This window comes from Hypomesus transpacificus, chromosome 9 (assembly GCF_021917145.1).
Source record: "Hypomesus transpacificus isolate Combined female chromosome 9, fHypTra1, whole genome shotgun sequence".
NCBI lineage: Eukaryota > Metazoa > Chordata > Actinopteri > Osmeriformes > Osmeridae > Hypomesus > Hypomesus transpacificus.
In genome coordinates, this window is record NC_061068.1 from 7,400,295 (window position 1) to 7,428,122 (window position 27,828).

At 41.1% G+C, this 27,828-nt stretch overlaps 4 protein-coding genes across 5 annotated transcripts in view; all 4 read left to right on the top strand.

Annotated features, from left to right (window-relative positions):
* The window catches only part of itpr1b (inositol 1,4,5-trisphosphate receptor, type 1b), a 64,257-nt gene extending 52,278 nt beyond the window's left edge, over nt 1–11,979 (top strand). The window contains exons 53-61 of the mRNA XM_047026379.1: nt 1,529–1,704; nt 2,154–2,318; nt 2,466–2,655; nt 3,256–3,348; nt 4,242–4,390; nt 4,646–4,811; nt 5,671–5,831; nt 9,939–10,100; nt 11,672–11,979. Of these exons, the coding sequence (XP_046882335.1) occupies nt 1,529–1,704; nt 2,154–2,318; nt 2,466–2,655; nt 3,256–3,348; nt 4,242–4,390; nt 4,646–4,811; nt 5,671–5,831; nt 9,939–10,100; nt 11,672–11,758 (1,349 nt within the window). The 3' untranslated portion in view covers nt 11,759–11,979. The remainder of the gene's footprint in view (nt 1–1,528; nt 1,705–2,153; nt 2,319–2,465; nt 2,656–3,255; nt 3,349–4,241; nt 4,391–4,645; nt 4,812–5,670; nt 5,832–9,938; nt 10,101–11,671) is intronic.
* Nucleotides 11,980–14,455: 2,476 nt separating this feature from the next.
* On the top strand, nt 14,456–18,241 carry bhlhe40 (basic helix-loop-helix family, member e40). The gene is made up of 5 exons (XM_047026380.1): nt 14,456–15,019; nt 15,134–15,197; nt 15,347–15,454; nt 15,795–15,918; nt 16,137–18,241. The coding sequence occupies exons 1-5, from the start codon at nt 14,943–14,945 to the stop codon at nt 16,997–16,999; spliced, it is 1,236 nt and encodes a 411-aa protein (XP_046882336.1). The 5' UTR covers nt 14,456–14,942; the 3' UTR covers nt 17,000–18,241.
* Nucleotides 18,242–20,172: 1,931 nt separating this feature from the next.
* On the top strand, nt 20,173–24,163 carry LOC124471776 (N-acylethanolamine-hydrolyzing acid amidase-like). 2 transcript variants are annotated; one of them, XM_047026381.1, is made up of 11 exons: nt 20,242–20,519; nt 20,859–21,023; nt 21,207–21,330; nt 21,535–21,625; nt 21,720–21,805; nt 21,894–22,066; nt 22,235–22,297; nt 22,437–22,503; nt 22,622–22,650; nt 22,938–23,007; nt 23,156–24,163. In XM_047026381.1, exons 1-11 carry the CDS (start codon nt 20,356–20,358, stop codon nt 23,183–23,185), a joined length of 1,062 nt encoding a protein of 353 aa, XP_046882337.1. In that variant the 5' UTR covers nt 20,242–20,355; the 3' UTR covers nt 23,186–24,163. The 2 variants fall into 2 exon arrangements, with proteins under 2 accessions (XP_046882338.1, XP_046882337.1); XM_047026382.1 differs by lacking the exon at nt 21,720–21,805 and having other exon boundaries at nt 20,173–20,519; nt 21,976–22,066.
* On the top strand, nt 23,702–27,608 carry arl8bb (ADP-ribosylation factor-like 8Bb). The gene is made up of 7 exons (XM_047026383.1): nt 23,702–23,824; nt 24,678–24,758; nt 24,885–24,958; nt 25,100–25,193; nt 25,439–25,506; nt 25,772–25,842; nt 25,933–27,608. The coding sequence occupies exons 1-7, from the start codon at nt 23,702–23,704 to the stop codon at nt 25,980–25,982; spliced, it is 561 nt and encodes a 186-aa protein (XP_046882339.1). The 3' UTR covers nt 25,983–27,608.
* Nucleotides 27,609–27,828: the final 220 nt, after the last annotated feature.

A 27,828-nucleotide genomic window follows, 5' to 3' on the forward strand; every position in this document is an offset into this window, starting at 1 on the left:
ACCCTGGTCGTCAATCATAAGGCTCCACCTTTATTGCCTTGGGAACAGCTGTCTTGGGTATATCACAAGACACAGCACAAAGCGGCCCTGGTCTATGATTGTTTAGAGCTCACAGTGTAATATACTGAATAGTTGAGCAAACTTGTATCACAAAGGGGGTTATAAGGTTTGCTTAAGTCATGTTCAAATCTCATTTGTTTTTGAAGAGACTTACCACTAAAACAGTTTTCTGTTGTCGGACACCCTTGTTTCTCCTTTTTCTGCTTGAGGGAAGTGTTGTGCAAAGCCACAGCCATTAAGGCCCCTTTTGTTCTTCTGCAGAGTAGCAGAGAGAAGACCCACATTGTGACCAGCATAAACTTTCTATTGTTCAGGCTGGGGTCAAGCGGTGCAGTCCCTTTTGTTTGAACTTCCTCAGAGCTGGAAAGAGAAAAGAAGACAAACGGTTGTTAGCTTACTGCTAGAAACGTTTATGTGGTTTCGAGTGTCAAAGGTCTCCAGAAAACCTAACTGCCTCAGTGGGTTCACTCCAGGACGTGTGTGTCTGTGTGTGTGCGTGTGTGTGTGTGTGGGTGTGTGTGTGTGTGTGAGGGATGGGGCGTGGTAGGGGGTATCCAGCCAGCCATAGTTTACATAGCTGTATAAATTCACACCCAAATACAATAACTCATCTGTACTAATGTTGTTTATCAGCAGTCATTGGCAGTTGGCCGCTTGTTAATTATTAAACCATCAAGGTATTAACTTAGGTATATTGAGGTAGACACAGTCTTCTAAAAGGCTGTTTCGGTGCAGCACGGTAATATATTTTTGATTTAAAGATGTAGGCTATGTAAGGCATTACATAATCTGTTTTCCCAGGTATAATTGAAGCTGCCTTTAAATCCTATAGGATGAGTTATTACTGACTGGCTAGCATTGTTATACCAAACGTTACAGTAAAGTCCTCCTTTCTGACTAAATCCCCTCTGAGAAATCTGTACAAGTATGTCTTAGAAGACTACATTGTCTATCTGGACAAAACCAGGGAATGATTCCTGTGTGTGAAGGAAGAGTGAGAAGGTGGGTAGTTGTGTCCTGCTGTTACCTTGCTGTGCTGGTTGGCTTGTGGAATCTTCTGGAGAGATGAATGGGTTAGAGGATCGTGGTTGTGACGTCCAGTCTGACGCGTGCGGAGTGCAGTCAGCCAACAAACCTGAGATCACTCCCAGACCAGCTCTCATGAATTTATCAGGAGTATTTTTGGCTGCCATGGTTATGTAACAAGCACCTGTGATCCCTCCCTCCTCTCTACACAGAGAGGAGGGCGGGTACAGGGGCTATTGGGGGAGGGGTGCTGGGAGGTGTCCGAGATGTCTTCTTTGTGGGCTTCTGAGCGTACAGTATATGACTAATATGATCAACCTTGTTTTCACCTTGACAAATGCACGCTCGCAAGGAACCCATGGAAACACAAATGCAAGCTGTTGCTGTTGACCTAAGTGAAGTGAAAGGTAGGGAATGACATAGTGTCTCTCCCCTCCCTCAGGAACCCTGGAGCCCCACCTCTCTGCCCTGCTGTGGGGGGCCATGCTGGTGTCCCTGGTCATAGTCCTCATTCTGCCCCAGCCTCACGGCATCAGGGCCCTGATCGCCTCCACCATCCTGCGCCTCATCTTCTCTGTGGGTCTGGAGCCCACTCTCTTCCTGTTAGGAGCTTTCAATGTGAGTCTAAGATTCTGTGTGTGTGTGTGTGGGGGGGGGGGGGGGGGGGTGGAGGACCATGCTAACCGTGTTAGCATGTCAGAATGCATGACTCAGCGGTCGTAGGTTGATTGGGTCTCGTCACCGTGGCCTCGCGCCCTCAGTCTGTGGCCTTTGCCCTGTCACTCATAGTCGGACGGTAAGTGTGGGGAGTACTCCTGTGAGATTCCACAGTGCTGTGCTACTACGGTATCTACCTCATGAAATGAACCCTCACATGTCTAGGATCTAACCTGGTTATGACAGGGGTCTTTCAGAGGGGTTGAAATAGTCGTTAACTGCCGTTTCATGCTGTGGGCCTGAAGTGACGACGTCGCACCATTTTGTCCTACGTGTTAAAAGCGGAGCGACCAAACCCGGCAACACGGAGGGGGTGATGACTGTGTCGCCTCTGCGTGTCTGTGTCTCAGGTGTGTAATAAGATCATCTTCCTCATGAGTTTCGTGGGGAACCGAGGGACGTTCACGCGGGGCTACAAGGCTATGATCATGGACGTGGAGTTCCTCTACCACCTGCTCTACCTGATCATCTGCAGCCTCGGGGTGTTCGTCCATGTCTTCTTCTACAGCCTGCTGGTGAGACACACACACACACACACACACACACACACACACACACACTGGTGCGCTCATGCACAAACCTTGCACTCGCACAGACAGGGATGTTTGTATGCTCTCCAGCTCATCGTATCTTGAAGGTACTCTTTCACTTCTGTCACGCAGCTCTTTGACCTGATATACAGAGAGGAGACGCTGCTGAATGTCATCAAGAGTGTGACCCGTAACGGGCGCTCCATCGTGCTGACTGCCGTGCTGGCCCTGATCCTGGTCTACCTCTTCTCTATTGTCGGGTACATCTTCTTTAAAGATGACTTCATCCTGGCTGTGGACAGGATACCTAACAGAACTCTAGGTAAGGTGCCACCTTCCTAAACAACACATAGCAGCAAGCTAAACAATATATTGTTGTGAGTTCCAGCTTTTTGTGGAATGTCCAACACAATAAAAACCCTATTTTGGTTTATAAGACAACATCCTTTTTGCTGTCGGTATGCCTCAGTGATTGATGTACACTCCCCCAAACCTATCAACCACATACAACTTAATTTTGTATCAAAGTCTCTGCAAAGGTGTCCACATGGTACCACACTTAAGGCCATTGCACACAGTCCGTGTTCGCACGTTAAAAAATAAATACAACCTTATGTTATGTCAATCGCGCTTACACACTGCCTCCGAAACCTTCGTCCGTCAAAAAAAAGTTCAGATTGGGTTCGATTTTCTGCGTTTTGGCATCCATAGCCAGCATTTTGATCGTTTTTTGGGAAATTCAGAGCCACCGAATGTTGAGGCTGACGATCGTGAAAAAACGCATGCGAAAATATCCGACTCAGTGTGCAATGGCCTTTACTCATTCCACAGTTGTCCAATTATTATATGAAGCCAGGCTAACAAATTCCAATCTCAAGAACCCAGATTGGCCCTGCTGACCTCTTGTCTTGTCTCCTGGCAGAGACTGCAGCCAGCATGGTGGGGGAGTTCTTCTCTGCTGGCGTCTGTAGGAAGGAGAGTGGAGAGAACTGCTCTGCAGAGTCTATGGTGGAAGGTAAGGGCTGGCTGCAGGCTGTTCATCAGTGTGTGTCAAAGGGTCTCTGTGTCCTGACAGACCCCAGAGTCAGCAGCCCTCCTCCCCACGGAGAGATGTTCCATGAGGTTGTAAATCTATGCACGCTGGGCGGCTCTGTGGCCCTGAGGGTCCACCTGACTGGCTGTCCAGGATGGGGAGGGGAGCCACATAGGGGCTGATGCCGCATGCGTGTCAGCTGGAGTGGGGATGGGGGGAGGGGTCACAGTTTAATTACAGTCAGGCCCTGGTAGGTCAGAGGGTGCACTCTGGGAGGGCGTACAGAGCATCACCCCAGCATCCTGGAGTCCTAACAACCCCACTTTGACCTCGTTGAACCTCCCCAATCCAAGTGGAACCCGACCACTGGTTTAGTGGGATCAACCAGCCCTGTCAGGTTCCACCGGCGTCTGGGGCCCAAGCCTCACACAGTCTTCCTCATCCACCATCATCATCCTCCATGTTAGAAGTTGCACTCTAGTGGACTGTTTCTATGGGAACGGGAAAAGCATGTTGGTGATGTTCATGTTTGCCTCTCCTGGGGATCAACTAAGATTTCATTTATTTCTTTTTTGATTTGATTTTGACATTTTGAAGCTAGTTGCAGTGATCCTTCTCATTGTGAACCTTGCCAAGCAAAGACTTGTTAGTTTGTAAACATCTACACAGTGTATATCAATATGATACAACATTTACACAGGGATTGTTGACACTTTGCAGCCCAAGACATATTCTTGACTCTTGTGCACTTAAGAATAAAGGAGTAGAACACGCCACATACCTAAACAGAACAGGGATTGTAAAATAGAGTACGGGGGAAAATGGGTCCAGGTTTTCTGTTGCAAATGTCCACTCTGGCTTGTGTCCCTTCATAGCCGCCATAGCCACCCAGCCGTCGGCAGTAGTGATTGAGGATAAGGAGCGTGCGTGTGACTCTCTGCTCATGTGCATCGTGACCGTGCTGAGTCACGGGCTGCGGAGTGGAGGTGGTGTCGGGGATGTCCTGAGGAAGCCGTCCAAAGAGGTCTGGATACCGGACACTGCTCGGGAGTTAGTCCAACTAAAACCCAATTCAGTTATAGTTCTGACAGCGAAAAAACACATTGTAACCATGAACGCCTTTAATGAGTTTTAGCAAACATTAAGATATTTGAATTCCCTGCTCTATGCCCATAGATTACTGGATTGAGTTCATTTTAGCTGTGCATATAATTATATGGTCAAATGATGTGTATTATACCCCCCCCCCCTCCCCTCCACCCCCCCTTCTCGTGGGCAGGAGCCGCTGTTTGCAGCTAGGGTAATCTACGACCTGCTGTTCTTCTTCATGGTCATCATCATTGTCCTCAACCTCATATTTGGAGTCATCATCGACACCTTTGCTGACCTGAGGAGTGAGAAGCAGAAGAAGGAGGAGGTCCTGAAGACGACCTGCTTCATCTGCGGTGAGGCCTTCTGAGCCCCAGGCTCCTTCAGCTGCACTCCCCCGGGCGCCGCAGCACGGCTGGAGCACCTCAGAGGTCCTGTGCTCCGTAAACACTGGGTGACGAGACGACTAAAAGGAGAACATGCTTACTTTTAGCCACGTCAGAATGAAACCTAGAATACAGTCGATGCGGAGACAGCAGAAAGTAGCGTTGCGTGTTGCCTGCTCTGCAAAGTGTTTGGGGATGATGAAGCGATGCAGATGGGGGAGCGGGGGGGGGGGGGGGGGGGGGGGGGGGGGGGGGGCTGAACCTGACTCTGTGGCTGTTTTGTCACAGGCCTTCTATTCGCTTTTCTGCAAATGGAGGGGTGTGGGGGGTTTGGGGTGCGGGGGGGTGCGATTCTATCTAGAGTAAACACCGCCTCCTCTTCCCAGAAAGGCAGGTTAGTCACGGCTTGTGCTGCATTGCGGAGGAGGCCTTCCTGTTACTGTACCATTCTGGACCTTGTCCATGTTGGAGTGTTTGTTCGCTCACAAAGTCAGTCACTCGCACAGTTGGTGTAGTCAGGCTCACAAATCAGATGCACAGTGCACAGCTTTAGAACAGAATGCTATTAATTGGAAGTCTTTGTGAGAGATTGACACCATGAAGGGATTCAAGGCCAAAATTGCACTGGACTTTCATGACCTCCTGGTAATGTTCAGGAGGAAAGGATCTTAGTTAAGGCCCTGAAACTCACTGACTCATGAGAACAGATGTTGTCCCACATTATTGGTTCACAGTTCATCCCGTGATGAGAGGTGAATGGTGATGAGTACAACCAGTGGGGCCTGCATTTATTCAATTTAATTCAATGTGACGATGTGTTCATAAACAGGTTTGGAACGGGACAAGTTTGACAACAAGACTGTAACGTTTGAGGAGCATATCAAGGTTGAACACAACATGTGGCACTACCTGTTCTTCATCGTGTTGGTGAAGGTGAAGGACTCCACCGAGTACACAGGACCCGAGAGCTACGTGGCTGAAATGATACGGGTAGGAGCACAAATGTTGTCTTCACTCACTTTTCCTTGACATGCAAATAAGGGGATGTGGTTATTGATAGGTTTCAGTCTGCATGTTGACGGCCACACAGTAATCACAGGCTGACTTCAAGTCTCAGCTTCAAGTCTGCCTTTTGAGAATGCAGTTCTACAGTTCTACACCATGCACTCCATGACAAGGAAGAATGTTGACATTGTCCTTCTGAAAAGAATACCTTTTTTATCGTCCTTAACCCGAGCATTTTACAGTTTACAGCTGACTTGGCCAGTCTAGATTTCACTAATCTTTATAACCTCTGTAATGAGTTTGTGGGTCAAGGAACGTTCACTATTATAGTGGGGGTTTACTCCCAACTCTTTGGGAGTAAATCTGTTACTGAGCTGGCCCACAGCCCAATGTAATCCCTGCCTTTGTGACCTTGAATCCCTCCTAAAGTATTATCACATCTGTCAGCTATGTGAAAGGAGACTTAAGATTCAGACAGACAATGGCAAATTGGCATGGAATGTGTTAATCTCCAAAATCAGTCTGGTCTTGCCTTACTCTTTCTCTCTCTCCACACACACACACACGCACACATACACACGCACGCACAGACTGGGAGACACAATTGGCTCCCCCTGCACCATGCTGTCTGTCTAATGACTGCCAGACCAGGAGGGAGACTCATGATGGCTGTTGAGCAGTGTGGGAAACCACACCCATGTCTGTCCTGCTCTGCTCTGTTTGGCTTCTTTTCCGAGGGCCTGGTGCTGTCTCGTCAACACGCGTGATTGTGGCTGTGTGTGTGTTCCCAGTGTCGCCGCTTCCTGCGCGCGTGTGTCACTACTTCATGATAAATATATATTTCTTCTTCTTCTCCTTCCTAGCAGTAAACAGGACATCCTGCGTAATATCTTTATCACTCTACAAGTCAATATGGGGTTCAGAATTATGACTACTGTGCGTTTTAAATGTTGGTATCCATTGCTTTTGACTGATTGGGTGGAAATGTGTAACCTAAAGAGAAAGCCCTGCTTCTAATGTGTAACTGTGACCCAGTGAAGCTGTCGACACACCTTCTGATGGGCCATGAGACCCAGCTGTAGCCCCAGTCTGTGTCTGTGTTGCTGCAACCTCAGAGTCTTGTGAGGAACCACCTGATTTAGGATTAACACCCCGCCTCTCCCCCACTTCTTTAACCCTCAACGCTACTGAGGCAAATAGGGCTTGTTGGGGCCTCGTCGTGGTCAGTGTGTTTGAGATGACCCCCGCCAAAGACGTGGCTTAAAAGGCCTCGCTGACCCATCACTAACCCGTCGGCCCCGGACGCCTCTGCGTCACATGCAAAGACCAAATGTTGAGCCTTCAGGTCACCACATCCTCGACCTCCGCCTCAGTTTATTCTGGGAGCTGCCGCTCGTGTCTGAGAAGAGTCCTAACTGCTATCACACAAACAGGTTCATGGCTGGTGACTAAGGATTTAACATTTTCAAATCCACAACTGCAGGAATTTGGGGATTTTTCTTTTCTCCTTTGGAGAGCATAATCCTTTTATCATCTTCATAGCTGCCAACACGACATGCTCTAAAACAATTCAAAAATGTTTCTTTGAACATTGAAAACCTACTGTAGGCAAAGGGAATCAACAGTCCAGTTGTCCAGTTGTCTTTTTATAAATAGTACAAAGGTTTATTGTTTTACATTATAAACAAAGTATGACTGTTTTACTAATTACTATTAGTTTTTGCTAAACAACTTGTCTTCTCTGTTGATTCTCTCAGTATAGTACTATCTGATGCTATATTTGAGGTTGCATGTTAAGTTAAAAAACAAAGAGTGACTGGAGAGAGGCGGGGGAGTCAGACTACTTGAATAATGACTAGGACTGACGTCAGTGACAGCAGACTTCAAGCATCATGTTTTTTTACACCCTTATCCTGACTCAAGTCCATCAGTCTCTGTTGACCTCATTGCTGCAGCCAATGCTCACAGATTCATGTTGCCCACAACTTTTGATTTGAGTTTGGTACTGAGTTGATCCGAGTGCAATTGGAAAAGGGAAAGGGTGTAATGCCTTGTTGTGTATTTGGAAAGAAAGGTTTCCTTTTGGCTTCGGGTCTATTTTGAAGTGTGATGTTTCATTAGCATACATTGAAGAGGTGTAGTCACCAGAAATGAATTTGTTATAGAAGTGGGTGGCCGTCAGAATGTCAGGTGGCTTGTGGTCTTACTGACGTTTGTGTTTGCTGTTCAAACCACACTGCATCCTGTTTCTCAGTTATGGCCCTTGTGGTTTTAATAATGAAAAATGCACTTCCGTCATTTCCATTGAATCAGTATAGTTTAAAGTTGTGACAGCGGTTTTCAACTTACTGGAAGTGTTTTCACTTGTAAACACTGGGGAAGGAGAGGGGGGATTTGAGGCTCTTCAAACTGACAAAAACAAACGCTGCCATTTTGGAGTTGTACAATTCCTCTCCCTATAAAATATCCTTTTTTAGGGGTGATCTGCATTTCAAGTTTTGAAGAATCCAAAACTATACATATCATATAATGAAACATAAAATGTTGAACTGTGTAACTTATGACCAGCATCCGAATAACCTGTATTGACTTGTAGTGATCAGTGATGCAAGATATTTGGAAGGTAGGAGAGCATATTGGTGTTTGAGGGGGTTGCGGGGGAGGTTTGTTGTGTGTGTTTAAGACGTGAGGCGCGCACACGCAGCAGCATTCTCTTCTTTTCAGAATGAGTGTGTATCTCCTCATCAGAGAGCTGTGTGATTCCCCTGCCCTGCTGTCAGAGCCGGCGCTAGGCTGTGTCCCACCACGCCGCAGCCCTCACCCCCACATCACACTACACCACTGAAACCCAGGGACTTTTTCAGCTGTGCTGACATCAGTCACAGGCTGCGTGCTCTGAGGCACCTTCCTCACCGCTCATGCTTCTTAAAACACTTCCGGGCCTGTCCAATACTGTTAGAGGAACAATACTATTGTACTGTGCATGAATGCGAGTGAAAGAGTGCATTTTAGAGGGACTGTTAACGTAGTGGTTTGTGTTTGTGTATATGTGCTTAAGTGTGGACAGACCCATTCACACTGACATGGCCTTCGTCAGGGCAGGTTCAGTAAGGGCACAATAATAATAATAATAATTCCTGTGTAAAAATTAATTATAAAAAAAAAAGTATGATATTGTCTTTATTAAGATACAGAAAAGGTCAAGTAGCCCTTAAGTACAGTTAAATGTTTTAAATAAGCAGCAATTATGTAACTTTATTCACCAAGATCTATTTTGTTCTATGAGGCTAATAGTTAATAATGCTAATTAATCTGCTGTTCAAATGTCTTAAGATATCTTAAGTATTTTGTTCTATGAGGCTAATAGTTAATAATGCTAATTAATCTGCTGTTCAAATGTCTTAAGATATCTTAAGCAATGATCATGGCAGGGTTTGCTACTTGTGTAGAATGAGCTTGAAAAGAACTACACAAACATGATAAAAATAGGCACTTTCTTTAGTCTGAGTCTATGCCCTCTTTAGCCCTCCAGGGATGCTAAGTCTAGGCCAATTATGTCTCAGTAAATAATAAAACTACTCACAAAATATATTTTAAAAGCCATGTGATTGAGATGACTCCTTGTGATTAGTCCACGTGATTTTGACATTGGAAAGTCCCTCCAAAAATAGTTTTATTTCACTTATAGGATCATTTCCATTTTTTTTTCTTTTTTTTCCAGAAGACACTTACACTATGGAACAAAAACTGATTTAGTTGTCAGAAACACTAGTCAAAGAGGCTTTGAGCTGTCAGTTAGGACAGTAGCTAACACATTGATGTCATTCTGAGGTAAAGTATTGTGTAATGCATTGTGCTCAGATTTCTAAAATGTTAACATTAACAACGGAAAAATGTATGTATACAATGCCAGACTCAAGACAAAACAAAGCTAAAACAAAACATGCCATCACAATGAAACACAAATAGTTTTGAGGAAAAACATGAACCGAGTTTGTGAGTACTCAGGTATTGATGACTATAAGCAAAGTAGGCCTACTAATTGTTGACCAACAAACATATCTTCACAACGTTTTTTCTTCCGATCACCAGGAGCACAATCTGGACTGGTTCCCACGGATGCGAGCCATGTCCCTGGTGAGCAGCGATGCAGATGGGGAGCAGAACGAGATCAGGAGCCTGCAGGAGAAACTGGAGTGCACCATGAAGCTGGTGTCCAACCTCTCCGGTCAGCTCACAGAGCTTAAGGAGCAGGTGATGCCAACGTTTTCTCTGCAGAAGTAGCTGTGTGGGGTGTAAGAAGTTCATTAACGCTGGAATGCTTTAAGACAGTGAATTAGAGAACGGGGCTTCTTCTTGTCTTGCTTTGTCTCTGTTGGTGTGCAGCTCCTTGCCCTTTTGATGCAGAGCTTACTGAAAGCAGAAGGCAGTGAGTCATAGTTCACAACACAGCTCATGTGGTCCTAAACCTGATCTTATTTGCGTCATTAAAAAAGGATTTGTTCCACAATGAGTTTGCTTGCGCTTATTTGTTGACACTTAGTTCAGAACTGGTGGATTGGTTTCAGAATATAGTTTTACCCTTGATGTGGCAAATTGGTTATTTGTCAAATAGTATTCAAATTAAGATGATAATGATGTCTGGATGGTTTTGATGTACCAGAGTACATAAGTACTAAGTTCTATAAAGTACGCCTAGTTTGTGAAGGCATTATTAAGAAATCATATTAATTTCCTTATTTACTTTTTCAGACATACTATGTGCTATGAAAGTATGTATTTGAATTGTTATCACACATTTTGTTAAACTACTGTAGGCTTAAGTTATTTTTCAGACACTGTACATTGTGTCTAAATAGGGTTGTAAAACTTTTAGATAAAATGAGAAGTGTCTACGAGGAAGTGGTTGTTATCTATAAGCTTTGCCCCAGACAGAAGGAAATGGTTGTTGTGTGGCCAAAAGGTTTAGGGGAGGACACAGTAGTAGGACCAACCGCATCTATTTAGTAATATGTACAGTAGTTTACCTTACTATCGATGAAGGTTTTTTATTCTGAAGCCTGTTAGATACAAACTTTTTGAGGTAGAAATATTTTGAATATTTTGCACATGCTTTTAGAATAGGGCATGCAGTTATTAATGTGAATGCAGACCTAAAGAATGTCCTTTGCCACCTCTGGGAAGTCTGGGCAGTCCCTGTTTGTGTCCTCTGTAAGGGTGTTGTATATAGCTGCTACATGGCAATCAACAGCAAAGCCCAAACATCAAATTAGTTTGACAAACAACTTGGGTCAAACAAGAGTCCTTTTTGTGAAATAATTCCAAAGATAATTGAGTTCATTATTTTGAAAGAACACAACCAAGCCAACTGGAACTGAGTTAAATCAGTGTTGACCGACGTGTCTTTGCATAATGTTCTTTCACATAATAGTTTCTGTATACTGTATAGGTAAGTATACTGTAAGTGTACATGATGACACACACTTCTTTCATAAAGGCTTGTGTATTGGGCGTGATAATTGATATTTCTTTGATTAAGTTTCATTATTAGTTTTTTGTACACTGTGGCTTGTGCGAAAGGAGATTGGCATTCTTGATGAGTAGGAGGGCACATTTCAGAAGACACCCTCTGTCCCAGTCTCTATTCTCAGTTCAGTATAGCTGTGGCTGGCTGTGATGGCAGCGTTTCTTCATTGTTTGAAAATAAACTTGTTTTCAGTGCCATCTGTACCTGAGGTCAGAGATTACTTATAGTTCACTGAAAGTGAGGAACGACTAAGTGAGAAGTACGCTAACAACTGACAAGGCCCTGTGTTTGTCCTCAGATGACTGAGCAGAGGAAGCAGAAACAGCGTATTGGACTCCTGGCTCACCCTCAGCACATGAACGTCAACCCCCAGCAACCTGCATAAGACTCGACCTCCTGCAAAGCCTCCCAAAGGTCCTGAAAGCCACCTTAGCACCAACCTTGTTTGCATAGGTAACAGATTGCAGAGTCTTCACTTAGAGGTCCCGCATATTGTAGCCACTGAGTGCGAGTGTGAAATGTTGAAGTAGCGAACACTCTGAAATAGCTAGTCATTCTGTATAATTGTGATACTTTGTAGGATTGCCCAAAAGGTATAACTTAAAATGAAAACACAACCCACCCCATTTTTTCCTCTCCAGTTAGGATTGGTGCCAAATGTTTTCTATGTTGAAATGAAAGTGAATTCTTGTCACATGGCCTTTTCTGGGTGAACTTGAAACAGTGGCACTGTTCTGGACATGAAGATCTCACAGAAGGCACTAACCGACATGAAGCATCTTTTTTGTACTACTGGTATAGCAAGCAGTATTTCATGTCTTATTTTTGTATCTTGTGCAATATCAATACTTAAATATGCAACATCATTGATGTATGGATTTAAGTTATAAACATACTGTAGGATGTCTTACTTCAAATTAGTCCAAATAAGACCTTTTTCTTCTTTTTTGCTTCAAGTTAAATAGTGACGCACCAGTTGGTCATTTTAATATATGGCAATGTAGGATAGGACTTGGACAGATTAACTTACATGTCTCAGCCTTATATGACTTCTATTTGTATGGAAATGCTGTGTTCAGTTTTTAAACAAGCTTAATAGAGAAGTATATTGTTTGAGAGAAAGTCTGATCCAGTCTTTTCCTTGTGTCATATCTTGATGTAAACTTGTTTTAATATTTGCTCTCTTAAATAGTTGGTACAGTATCTAAAATACTTTTTAGGACATTTGCATTTCATGCTAAAACATGTTTACTGTAATGGTTATGTTATCATTATTCAGGATTAATTTTAACAAATTGCTTTGGAATCATTATATTTATAAATAATCAGTCATATTTAATGTATATTTTTACAGTATGTGTACTGTATTTTGTATATAAATAAATATATATATAGGCATCCATTTACCTGATTTCTTGACACTATAATGTGCCTGTAAGCATTTTTGTCCTATAAGATTAAGACCAGTGTTCTGTTCAGCACTTGTGTTGTTTCTAATTTTCTTTGTTCAAAAGTTACATTTTACCATTTCCCTTCCCTTTTTTAATGTGTAAATAAGGCATGTGGCTTGTATACTTGTGTTTGTATAGGAGCCAACATGTTCATAAAGGCTGTAGGAATTCAACTTTTTTTCATAAACAAAATGTTTAAATGACTGATTTCAAGAGTTAAGCACTGTCAGAATTGTAAATTAATGTAGAATTATTAAAATATATGTAATTATCCTTTACATCATTTAATTGTCTCTTTGCAAACTGTAATTAAGCACTGATGATTCAGTTTGATTTGACTGTTACTGTTCATACAGGTTGTTTGCATTATTGTATTATGTTAGTTCACTTCTTATGCTACATGCTAGAAGTAGGTAGTCATCAAAATATTTTCCAGCCAAGGAATCAAGCAGGTGTTTTGCAGACATATCCTAGCAGTAAGAGTCTGAGTTATAGGGGGGAGGCTGTTCGTGTATTGCATGCCGCACTATCTGATCAAAATGACAGTTCTCTCTACAGTCAGAGCTTGAGCAAGAAGGTGGAACGTAAGGAAGATACCCATTCCAAAACGCGTAAGGGCATAATAGTTCGTGAAAGACCCACAGAAACACAAATATCCGACGAGGCAAAATCCCGGACAATTTTGGAATCCCTGCCGGACGCATTTTTTTGGTCTCGAAAAGAGCACATGTCCGGGTAAAAGAGGACGTCTGGTCAGCCTAAAATCGGATGCAGGTTACTATGTATGTGTTGTGTATGTGTTGTGTAGGCTATGTGTTGTTTAAAATTAGCGGGGAAATCTGCGTGTCCAGACACTGTACAAGTGGAGTTGATGACGTCAGTGGCAGGGATGTGCTCCTTAGTTCTCGCTGCCATGAGGGGATCAACGTGACAGCTAAGTGCAACCGACAACAACAAACCGATCTGCTACATCAACAGACTCATCCCTTGCAGGTGCACGTGTTACGGCAAATGCGGGCTCGGTATGAAATAACGTTGTCCATTTTGAGCCGTTAACACATGTGAGTGAGCACTCCACACAGAGTGGGAAAAGAGCGCTATTTGGCCTAATTACTAAAACAATATAGCCCGTAGATAGGCATTTGCAGAGCTTCATAAGTGCGATTGAACACGTTACGTGTTTTTGGGGATCATTTCATGTCTTATCCGTCGCACTGTCTCAAAATAAAAATAAATGATCATTAAGTAGCCTAATTTACTAGGCTATAGCTTTACTCTACACTTAGCCTAATCATTTAAAGTTCACTCACAATAGACTAATTAATTTTAATGATTAGATTACATTCCAGAAAAGGTATTGCATTATTATTATTATTATGTTATTTTAAGTATGTATATTGTTGATGTTGTTATTGTGTTATCATGTAGGCCTAATTTTTAAGTTGACTACTATAATATCAGATCGTGATAGTGTATGGAAGTATGCGCCTCGAAGAGATTGTATTTTTGTGTCAAGAAACTATCATGCAACATGTGAATAGTCATTCAGCTCTATTTTCTGACTCGTAAACATGGTGGACGTGCACGTTCCGGCTAGAGTTCTTTTAAGTGCTTGTAGCTGGAGCATGGTGGTACACGGGACACAGTCCGTTAGAAAGGGAGGGCCATTCTCGTGCAGATCCTTCTCAGCCACACAGAAAATGGGTTGTACTCGGGTTGGAAGCACCGTTCAACACGTGAGGCTCAAGTGACGGAGGTAGGTCAGTCTCCAACTGAGAGACGTGTCTGTAGTCACAGGGTTTATTTAACACGTAGACAATTCCACCCCTCTCACACACATTTACTCGGCAGTGGAGCTACCAACCCATTGCAGTTCTTGGATCGCTTGCTGACAACACTATATTCGACTGGACTGAGAGAATAACAGCCTAATATATTTGACTGGACTGAGAGAACATAGCCTACCTAAATAAAAAAGAAAGCAAGAACATTTATGAAAGAAATCTACATTCAGAGGACAACTGCAGCTGAATATTTTCGCACAACTATACACAAATAGAAACCTATTTTCAAGATTGCATTTCACGGAATTTCTTTCTGAATTCAAAAAGAGCCTGAATGGAGAGGATTACAAGTGCGCAACCTCCTCCTTGTATGGCAAAACACCCGTCTTTTGACATAGCTGACAACCAAGGGTGAGTTGACATAAGCAATAAATAAAAAATGGCTTTAGAGAAAAAACGTTTTATTTATTCTAGATGGCGAAATGTTTCATTTTATCTTATCTAAATGTTGTACTTTATCTACAGAGTGGATTTCTCTATGTACATGTTCAAATCCAGAAGGGGCATAAAGCGCCGAGATGACAGTAAGGTACGGTGTATTTTTTTAATTATTTTTTCATCATTATTTAATGGTCCCTTGGATACATCATAAAAAGTTTAAAGAATTGCTTTTCTTATTTAAAACATTATTTTGGTGGTGTCGTTTATTACAAACTAATATGTTTATTTATCCCCCAGGAGACATACAAGTTACCTCACCGGCTAATCGAAAAGAAAAGACGCGACAGAATAAACGAATGCATCGCCCAGTTGAAGGATTTATTGCCTGAACATCTGAAACTCACTGTGAGTATTTTTGTGTAATATAAAATATGGTACAGTAATATTGAAAGGGTCTTACGCGCCACCTGCTTGTTAGTTTGTTTAACATCCAACCAGACATATGGCTGGTAAAGTTTGTAAAATTAACAATGTCTTCTAAAAAAAAAAAAATAACAACTTTTCGGACCTGTTATTTTTTTCAGATTTTATTGAAACTGTTACACAGTAGGCATTTTATTTAATTGTTGGTGTATGTTTTTGGTCTGGTTTTCTTGGCGTGCCATGGAGGCTTGTCCCCTGTTCAACTGCTGCACATGTTACATAATAAAGATCAACATGCTTATCAGAGGTCTTCCTGTTTTAGACTCTGGGACATTTGGAGAAAGCTGTGGTGTTGGAACTCACCCTCAAGCATGTTAAGACTCTGGGCAGTCTCCTGGAACAGCAGCAACAGAAAATCATCGCATTGCAGAATGGCATGCAAATTAGTGAGTTTTGTACTATGATTTTCACATTTTTATGCACACAGAACCACTCCCCCCCTCCCCCCATTTCATAGTCCATACCTTGTCATTGTATTGTATTGCATGTTTATTATCAGTATACTAAGCCAGAACAGCCATAAATTCAAATAATTATTATAGTGTAAATAAATCCAATAATAGACCCTGTTTAACTGAACACAATCTCCTTTGTATCATTGCAGACGACCAGAGCAGTGTTAGCTCAGAGAGCAGTGAGGAGATGTTCCGCACAGGCTTTCATGTATGTGCCCAGGAGGTCCTTCAGTATCTTGCCACACAGGAGAGCAACAGAGACCTGACCCCCTCCCATATGATCAGCCATATCCACAAGGTTGCATCCGAAGTGCTGCAGTGTCCAGCCAACCCACGTGTCGAGGAGCCTGCCCACAACCTTTCGGAGAAGTTGGAGAAGCCTGCTGGGCCACCCCCTAAGGCCTCTGAGGGTCATGCCAGGAACTGTGTGCCGGTCATTCAAAGGACTTACCCCCACGGCACTGGGGAGCAGAGTGGCAGTGACACAGACACTGACAGTGGCTATGGAGGGGAGCATGAGAAGCGGGACCCCAAAGCCCAGCACCCCAGTTACTATAGCAAAGAGGCGGAGCTCAAGTACAGTCTTGCAGACAGGATGGCAGGTGCCATCAAGCAGGAGGGTGATGAACCCCAGGCCAAAAGATTAAGATCGGACTCCTCAGAGGATGAGTCCTTCTCTGGGCATAGGGCTGATAACCATGGCAAATACATGAACTTCTCCCCCCACCAACCCCAAGTCTGCATGCCCTTCTACCTCCTACCCCCTTCAGCTGCGGCTGCTGCAGCTTACCTGCCCCTTCTGGAGAAGTGCTGGTACCCTGGGGGTATGTCTATCATGTACCCAGGTATGAGTAGATCCACTGCCAGCATGTCTCCGGAAAAGCTACCCCAATCCTTGTTTGTATCTTCAAGGGAAAGCTCACCAGTTCCCCACCAGAGCCCCATGGACTCACCAGCCCTTCTCCAAGCTTTAAAGCAAGTCCCGCCTTTGAACCTGGAAACCAAAGAGTGAGGAACATTAGTGTTCACACCCTGACCTCTAAATGTTTGGTGTTGAGAGAAGAACAGAAGAGAAGAGCAGCAGAATATTTCCTTCCTTGGCAGCTCTTTAGTTCCCATAGCCGCGTTATCCCTGTGAGAAGATATGGCTACTCACACACAAAAACCCAGTGTTCACCATTCTCCATTGTCAGCTCACATACACTGAGAGTACATTGAGAGGAGAACATGTCAACCCTTTTGTCCTGTCCGTATGGAAGGTCACCGATGACCTATCGCACAGTTCTGAAACACTGTTCGGTCAAGATGGTCAATACTTGTTAAAAAAAAAAAAGGTTTTTATATATATATATATATATATATATATATATATATATACATACTGGATATCATTGATTGAGGGTGGAATTTAACTGGGGAGGGCTTCTGTGTGCTGAATGTCAGAGATCAACACAGAATGTGAGGCACAGAAAGCCACCATTAGGACCTGCCCTTTGCACACACACCTGTCTGTAATGAATGTAAAGATTAAATGAAACCCTTTAGATGCTGCTTAAGTTGCTGTTGCTGTAGACCTGTGACTAAAAATACCTATATTTTCTGCATCTGTAGCTCCTAAATCTGCAAAATACTGTCGTTTAGACTAGTATGCAACCAAATAAGTGTCCGGTTTACGTTGACCAGAGTTGACATAAAATCCATTTCTCCTTTACCTACCAACCTGGCAGCTTAATAGACTCCACCGAATCTTGTTTTAGCAGTCAGGGTGGTGTCACCTCAATAGATTTGAGTTTGTGACTCGTTTCTTTGTTGAGCAAGTACTTTTGAGTTCCTGTGACTTGTAATTATTTTGTTTACGACTTGTACATCTTTATTTTTGATACATGACCCACTGAGTGTATTTGCATTGCAACAAGAGGGAGTTTTAGATGGTCCTTTGCTGTATGCCAAGAGAATGTGTACATAGGAGAGTGCTAGACCTGATGTGCATCATGCTTTTTAATATTTCTGTTAAAATTAAGCCTGATCGTAGTTCATCCTGTTGCCTTGACTAGTTTAAAGCAGAAACAATGATGACAGATGTTTAAATGTATGTATTTGTAATAATTATTGATGGCAAAGCAAGGAAAGTGAATGTAATGTTTGAAACAAAGTAGTTTTATATAGGACGAGGTACTTGGGATTTTTATTGTGGGACCTAACAGAAGGTTGCTTGTTGTACATATTTTGTCAATAAAGTATTGATACATTCACAGTTGTAAAAGCAGTTTTTTCCAGTGGAAATTATGTGCTTGTTTTTTTGTGTTATACAGCTTTAGCAAATGATGTGCCAAAGCCAGGACACCTGACTTGTCCTCATAACAACACGTCATTACATAACACTTATATAACCCATAAAGCAGCAGTGGCCCCTAAATCAAGAGGGTGTCTTGGATTTCAAGATAGTAAATCATTTTTTAAAACACACATTTGACACATGCTTTGAATTTGAGTTCTGGAAAAAAACTTTAAACAAGTTGCATCGTATTGCAGTTGTTTTACTGGTCAACAGACATCCAGATCATATTTTTATGCACATATTTATAATGCACTATTATTTGGACCATACATCAACTTATTACATAGATTGTATGCTTTTGTAATCGTCCTTCTTGGCCTGCATTTGTCTAAATGATTTAAATCTCTAGGGTTTACTTTTAGCATTGATGTATTTTTGCATTTTCAATTTTTGGGATTGTTTATAGATATAGCTTGTATAGGCCTCTTCACGTTTCAACATATACTACAGTATATCACAGTAGTGAATGCAGGATGTTCACTATTTAAACACTTTCAGCAGCAGAAAGCATTTCCATTTCATATAGTGCACCACAGTGGATGGATTATGAGTATAATTTTATATTGTAGACAACCAAATGATTAAAAAGAAAAAAAAAAATATATATATATTGTTCTCAATTTTTACGTTTCAATCTGTTCTGATTTACAGACCATTGACATTTAAATTGAAGTGTAATTGTCCCTAGAAATTTTCAAAGTTTATGACGTGTGAGCGCCACCTTGTGGGAAAATAATTGTTAAGTTGGTAAAATAGATCTGTCTCCATTTTCTTTAACACTTTATCATACCTTAAGCCCCCAACTGTAATTTAAAATCATCACCTACCAACTCTACCAAGGTGATATAGCAAAGGACCATGGCTGCCCTGAGGAGGTGGAGCAGGACAAGAGTCAAGGCCATTTTAAAGAGGTGAAATAAAGCAGGGCTGGAGCCATGTTAAAGAGTTGTGGGCTTTCCTCCCTAGAGTCACGCCCTCCCTAAAGCATCCTTTCTATCTTACAGCATGATGGCAGTTGCATGGTATAGTCTCTTCTGAATCTTTCTGGCTCATATCCATTTGAAGAAGCCTCCTCATAGCTTAAAATGGGAAAATCGGGATCACGAGAAGCAAATTGTCCCCGGATAAATCCAACCTAAATACCTGATCAAAGAAGACAACATAAACAGGAACCCATCTGAACTTCTACAAAATGAGTGATTAACCAGAGCTGGATTGTGAAATAGTCTGCTCAACTCTGATTGACTCACCGTCTTGAATTTAGCCAACAATCACTCCACTCAGAAGTGTTTTTCCAACTTGAGTAAATTACAGTTAAAACAGCTAGGCTAAATATCGTGTCTGCTGTGATATTACCGTTAAATTGTTTTAGTTTTTAAGGCTTGTATGTGGGCTTTCAATTTGTGGATTTCTAAAGACCCCATCATAGTTTTCAGTGCTTGAACACAATTCAAGGCTACATTGTTTTCGTTGCCTTCGAAACATTGTAACAGTCAACAGTGTAAATATGGTCAACAAATTTTGTTTATCTACTGAAGAGAAGTGTTGCATTGCAGACAGACACATTAAATATCGAGGTTGTTTCAAAGTAATTCATTTTGTAAAGTTCATATATTGGTAAATATATCTAGCAGATATATCGAAGGGATAATTTCATTTTAACGATTTTCTGATCCTACACAATGTCTTGCGCAATGCAACTTTTCCCAATTCCTTTTTGCAACGTTCGCCTCCCTCTTTACATCCGAAAATATATTATAGTCTATAAAGAGGAGCAGTTCTATACAGCAAAAACGTATTTTAAAACAACACATTGTGACCTATCAACTGATAAAGTAGCATAACAGTTTGTTTGGGACGCAAATGGATCAAGAGAAGTGGGTCGTACTTCGAACGTTGATCAGCTGATCTGTTTTCTTTTTCTTTTTTTTTACCTTCACAAAACAACGGAAGTTGTCGCGTAAAGGGAAGTTACATTATTTCTGTTAAAGGCTACTTTGTGTGTGACTCTTGCAGTGGCGGTAGGAATTATGTTTAGTGCACTGCTTCTCCTCAGTCTAGTGTTATGTACCTCATGCTTTTATCCACCTGTGGTCAACATTAGCTTGGATGACCCCCCAGAAGTGCGATGGGCGCCACTATTGAAAGTGTTTGACGTGACCGACCTGAATAAAGCAGCTGCTGAGGTTATTGAGTAAGTGGCAGTTTCACTAATTTTTGGCTCCACTTAATGTTAGTTATGTCAGGTTGTTCTCCTGAAAGTACTGATTGTGTTTTCGCTCTAACTTCTTTATGATTAATTAATGAAGCAATGTAATTCATGTTAAAAAATATATATATTATAGCATGATAAGAATGATTACACAATGTGAACAAAGTTAAAAAGCTCCTTAAGAGATGACTATGACTGATTTTCTTTCTTCAAAAATGTGTTTACCTAATACTGCTCTGTGCATTTCTGATTACATGTACAGTACATACACTCAGCATGTTGGCCTAGAAATGATTGGACTTTTAATTTATTATTTTACAGTTCTACTGTTCCAAAATGGGTGCATCACGCATTGGCTCCAGTTGTGGTGGCTTTGGACAAGTATATTCCTTCACCATACGCCGGAGAGATACGTGGAATGGCATCACACTTTGGAGCAACCCTTTCAGATATCATAATTCTCAACTTTGCCTATGAAATATCTGCGTATGTACACAATTCACCCCCCCCCTTTTTATAATATATGAATTTGTTATAATACAATCATATTTTATATTATTTTATTTATAATATACTAGAAACCTAATTGTTTACTTTCAATCCTAAACGTCCCAAATAACGGGCAATGACATGTTTTGGTATGTTCATTTTGTGTTGGACTTGTTCTAGATTCTGCACTAGTATTGTGGCTCAGGACACAAGTGGTCATGTGTACCATGGCAGGAATCTTGATTACCCACATGATGTTCTCAGGAATCTAACCATTAACATTATCTTTCTAAAGAATGGAGAGGTATGTTACACAGCACAACCATCACATCTGTGGACAAAAAGAAAAAAGCAAATATACATTGATTTAAAGGTGGCATTATATAAAGAGAAACATGAATAGAGTAGATCCATTCAGCACAGTATAATTCAAAAGTTCAAAAAGTGATTTTATATAATAAGGGTTAATAAATGGTACATTACAAGTGCCTTTTGTATGTATCTTTAGGTGGCTTACCGAGGAACCTCTTTTGCGGGTTATGTTGGTCTGTGGACGGGACAAAGTCCTAACAAGTTCACAGTCTCTGGAGACCAGCGCGGTAAGGAGACTATAACCACAGTTCCTGTGGACTACTTAGTGTGTCAGTAATTAATTGATGCATGTCATTGCATCATTGTGTGTTCAAACATCAGGTAAGGAGCATTGGTGGGAGTGGTGGAAGAACATAGTTTCTGCTTTCCTGTTAAAAAGATCTCCAGTCAGCTGGTTGGTGAGAGAGGTGGGTATCACAGGGTTGTCTGGACTGTTTTACTATCCACAATATCTACTCAAATAAATCCATGACCTAACCATATTCTCTGCCTTAGACATTGGAGGAAGCAACAGACTTTCAGGATGCAGTCATGCGAATGTCCAAAATCCCTATTATCACGGGTGTTTACTACATAGTTGCTGGTGTTCGGGGTGGTGAAGGAGTGGTCATCACCAGGGACAGGCAAGGCCCAGCTGATATTTGGCCTTTGGATCCTTTAAATGGACGGTATGCCTTAGATGAGATATTTTTCTTGTTTAGTACTTGATGTATTGATGTGTCATTGATTTATTCTCTCTGTTGAAGGGGTGTGTTTGCTCATGTTATCTATACTGACATTCCAACGTTTACTGGCTAATAATATTGGATACTTAAGTATGTAATGTCCTACTGTAGATGGTACAGAGTGGAAACCAACTTTGACCACTGGCTTCCACCACCCTCAAGGGATCATCGAAGGTAAGTTAATCAACCTCAGCCTAAGAAAGTACTTTAACATGGTACTTGAAGCAGCTGTAAATATACTGAAAGGGATCCACATGCACTGTATTTGGCTAAAACTGATAAAGATGAATAAAACTAACCCTCCTTTTTCCAGAGATATTGCCAATAAAGCATTAAATGCTACGGGTCAAGAAAATATCAACATAGACACACTTTTTCAGGTATGACAGAAGATGATATTAAAGCATCAGTATAAAAGAAATATATATATATATGTATGTGTATATATATATGTATATATATTGTTTTAAAATAATCTTAAATGATTTGTGTTTACAGGTTTTGTCTGTGTATCCAGTATGTAATGGGTAAGAAGGAAGTTTGGATAATATACCCTAATTGTCTTTTAGTATTTGTTCCCCTTTCTCGAATAGATAATCACGTCTGTCTGTCTTGCTGAGTTAGGGAACTTACTCACTGAGCCAAAACACAGCAATTAGGCATGTGCCTTTTCGAATGAGTTAGTAGGGAAATGTGTAATAGAATGACATTCAACCATTGTACACATGTACAGGTCTTATAGCACTATATATGTTTCTGGAAAGTAATATGTGTGTGACATATGACATGTGACATGTGTGTGCATGTTTCACAGAATGACAGTATACACAACAACAATGAGTGCAGCCTTCCCTGATAACTACACGTCAGTTATTAGACCACAGGTAATGAAACTTTTGTATGTTTTAAGAATTATACGAATGTGTATGTCATTGTATCTTGGTGTGTTATGGGTACTTGATGAATGAATCACTAAGAATTTAACTATCAATTGAATCTCTCTCACACTGTGTTTTGTATGTTTATTTTTAGGGTTGCCACTGGACTGATTCAATTGTTTGACCTTCCAGGTGGTTCTCACCTTGTTAGTACTCTAGTGTAGATCATACTGATGCATAAAGCTGATGTGTTGGTGGCTCTGATAAAACATATTGGTATGTGATGTAAAGGGAGACCTACAGACATGTGATCCATTCATAAATGTTAATTAAAATCATCTGGTTACCTATGTGACAGAGACTTCTTCAACCGCATAGACTAACTATGTGATATTATGTGTAGTTTATTTGGGTCTTTTGATACTATGATCAATGATAATTAATGATTTATGTGCAATGATAATTAATATCAACTTACATTTTTTAGGGAAACAATATGACCATTGTTGATCCTTCTGTAGCTTTATGTGTGTTTTGGGCTCCACGGTCATGTGACTGGAATGGCAAGCCGTAAGTACTTCCTGGGCACACGGGTGGACTTGAAGGCAAGGAAGGGGAGCTGAGCTGAGTTCAGGAGTAAACCAACAGCCCACTACTGTGATACAAGCAGCAACTGAGCTTGACTTCAGTGTCGCCCAAGATGTTAGCGTTTGTTAATCGGCTTTTGGACTGGTTCAAATCTCTTTTTTGGAAAGAGGAGATGGAACTTACATTAGTAGGACTACAATATTCTGGAAAAACCACATTCGTTAACGTGATTGCGGTGAGTAAGTCAGCTACATTAGTGTAGCTAGTAAACGTCAACCTAGCTTGCTAGACAGCTAACATTGGCAAGTCTTCAACTTGTCTTGATTTTAGTGCATGCTTGCCGTCACACAGGCAACACACTGCTTTCATAATCATTAAAGAAATTACTTTGGCACATTCACTAACAAAGTGTTTATAGAGACTAGCTAACCGGTATTTTGTGTGCTTCCATCTTCCTGGCCCAGGTGGGAGTGACTGGTGGTGACAATCAGTTAATTAGCTACATGACGTCATACATGTAATTATCATATTTGGAAAGATGTCTGAGTTCATAGCCATTTGGCAATAAAGATTTGAACAAACAAATTAACTGCTTCTGACCATTTTAGACAGTATAGCATTAAATAACATTAGTGGCCTAATTATGCAGGTTTGCTCATAATAGTAGTCTTAAATCTGTCTAGATACCCAGTATGTGATTACTTTGTTAATCCTGTGAGTGACTAAAGAGCAATTAAAATGTAGATTGTGTTGAAGAGCAGCCCTGATTTGATTTCAGTAGTGAGTCAACAGTTTTGTAGCTAGCCAAGGTAGGTAGGTTTGGTCAGGTGAAATGTGTTCGAACAAAGCTGCTCTTTCAATGCTGCCTATTGGAAGGCCTTAAAAGTTGTGAAATACTAAACTAGTAACCTAATATATTTTGATGTGACCTGCATTGTACTATGAATAAAGTATTTGTAGGTCTTACATCTGAGCCGTCACATCAGCTGGCCTACCTTTAATGGGTTTGTGTGCATTATACTGTACATGTAACACACATTGCATTCATAGACAGCGTTGACATAAACTAACCTGCTTTTATTTCTTAGTCAGGCCAGTTCAATGAAGACATGATTCCCACCGTTGGTTTCAACATGCGGAAGGTTGCCAAAGGCAATGTGACAATAAAGGTAGGCATTGGAACACATAATCTCTTGTACTTCTATGCTTTAGAATAGTGAAGCAACGCCAGTATATACAGTATTTCTAGTGAGGAAACCCAATAACCTTGGTGTTGCTGTGTTGTGTCTGTATAGATTTGGGACATTGGTGGACAGCCTCGGTTCAGAAGCATGTGGGAGCGATACTGTCGAGGAGTCAATGCTATTGTGTAAGCAAACTCCAGACTGTTAAACCAGATCCTTAAAAAATACATAATTGAAGACTTGTTTTTGGTACACGTTTATGAATATCAGCATCCTCCAGTTGTGCAAATTGTAAGTAAGATATTTGGTTCTGATTGTATTTTCAGTTACATGGTGGATGCTGCAGACCCAGAAAAGATAGAAGCCTCTAAAAATGAACTCCATAATCTACTAGATAAACCGCAGCTTCAAGGAATCCCTGTAAGACAACGCTTCTGTGGGACATGCCAGTTTATTCTGAATGGCAGAACATGTCAAATGGTTTTCCTAATGGTAGAGAAACAGCAGTAATACCAATCTTATAGACTAACTGTGCAGGGTGTTGGGTATATCTTCAATGTCTGGATCCATTTTCTTCAATTGTTTGTATAAAAAGTTCTGAGAGATATTGTCACCACAATGATAAACTTCTCTTTTTCTCTTTTTGGCTGTCTCTTTTTCCACAGGTTCTAGTTTTGGGCAACAAAAGAGATCTTTCGAACGCTCTTGATGAGAAGCAGCTAATAAAACAAATGTAATATCTTCTTTGTCTCCCTCACATGGAAATACAATTCAGGATTTTTGCAAATTAGAACATGGTACAATGGAGACAGAAGCTCACTGTTTAGTTATGTGGATCACGAGGGCAATTACATTACCAACAATTACATTATGTGCCTTTATAGCATAGGCATGTGGCATTGACAAATGTCAATGTCATTTTAAATGTAACTTCTGTGGTTCATTTATACCAGACCACTTGCATTGGTTTTAATGCACTAACTCTTCTGTCTTTGCAGGAATTTGTCCTCCATCCAGGACAGAGAGATTTGTTGTTACTCAGTCTCATGCAAAGAGCAAGACAACATAGGTTAGATCAAAGTAATCTATGTCACTATTTCTGTTTCAGGAAAAAAAGCAATACACTTTAATACCTCAAAATATATGTTCTGCTCTTCAGATATCACACTCCAGTGGCTAATCCAGCACTCTAAATCTCGGAGGAGCTAAAAGTCCAACCAAGTCCCCAGTCTAGCTCCAGCCTTAACGTCAGTGTCGTCAGACCTCCATGCTGCCTCGGTGACGTCATTCTCCATTGATCTGTCTGCGCTTCCTTTCTCTTTTTCCAGTTCCCTATTCAGTGCTGCCAATGCACTATAATAGTCTTGCCTTAAGTACTTCAACCGCCATCTCGCTGTACAACATAATATGAACTACACCTTCACGTTGTGAAACGTCTACACATCATTCCTTACTGCTTGCTCAGATGTGTTGTGCTGTAAGTCTTTGTCCTACCTTTTGGATTTGAGGCTTCAAAGATAGACAAACTCCAATGCCTGAAAAAAAGACTGTTATTAAATGAAACCATCTCAATATCACTACTTCTACCATGTTCTTACCTGCATATATGTTATACAGTAGCCCAGCAGCTATTCATTAATGACATAATCCTGATGCCTGAGCTTTTTTTAAGTGCCTTCAAATTAGCTTAGATTTTTTGCAATTTTTTATGGAACTGGATAACCATGTGTTGGTATTTAGATGTATGTAAACTATTTGGTATGCTTTTGACCTGGTTTCACCATCTCTCTCTCTGGACCAGTCATTATTTGATACATTTGTGTTTCAATAATGGAAAATGCACAGAAGGTCTAGTTAAGGGGGATGCAGGTTCCATCACCACTGCAATCCACAACGACTTCAAAGTATCTTGGAAGAATGTCATGAAGTCCATTAATGACTGGCGTGTGCCTTTTGAATGTTTTGGTTTGTCTTCATGAGTATTGCTTTCATTGTGCAAGATCAGTAAAATGATCAGAGAATGTGCAAGTTTTAATGATTGGAGAAGGCATTTCTAATAATGACTTGCCAGTATGTAAGGATGTACGGTATGGAGAAGGGACTTGTCATCTCTAAACTTTGTCTTAGAAGTATGTCTGTGTTGTAAAACCTAATCTGAGTAGAATACATTGTGATGATGCATTGTGGTGCCAATTAACTAGGCATCCATTCTTATCATTGAGGACAATCATTTATAATTGTGCAATTTATGCTGTCAAAATCTAGAATTGTGTAAGAGAGTTATTTCCCCCAGATCAAAGCATTTTCTTTGGCCTTTTTTGGTACTGTAGGTAAGGATACTGTTGATCATTTTACATTCATGTTTTGTACCTCATTGAGGTTACTTATGAATAATATTGCTTCCGTCACCAGATGGAAAGCTGGCTTTGAACTTTCTATAATCTACTCACTAGTCTCTGCCACTGACAGTGTTTCTACTGCAAGTTAGAGCTTTGAGTGGTTTAAGTGTTACGTGGTTAAATGCTGTTACCCCCTAGTCTGTAATGTTTGTTGAGCTTTATTGGAAGTACATTTTCCTCTGAATTTGTCTAATGCTAAACAGATTCATATAATGCAGAACTTATAAATACAATTTTTTTTTCAGACAAATGTTGTATTGTCTCTTGTATCTCCTGTGACTGCTAATACATGTTTTTATTTAAACAGTTGATAAAGTATTAGATGCATTTTGTTTTATAGTGTGATTGTATATGTAAGTGTAAGATATGTATCTTCTATAGCATGTTGATGTGGCTAAGACAAAACTTTCTCACTTCTGGAATAAAGCAATCAGACAAGTAAAGCAACACATACTTTATTTTCATAGATTTGCAGTATTGGCTGTGTAGTTAATATTCTACATTTTGTTTTTGGAACATCAAAATGAGCACATAGGTCAACATCCTTTTGAAGATATTTACCTGATCAAGCTGGATGTGATAAATGGCCACAAGATGGGGGTAGAGGGCTGTGAAAGCTCAAGTCTAGTTGCAACGTGCTCTGTCTGAATACTTCA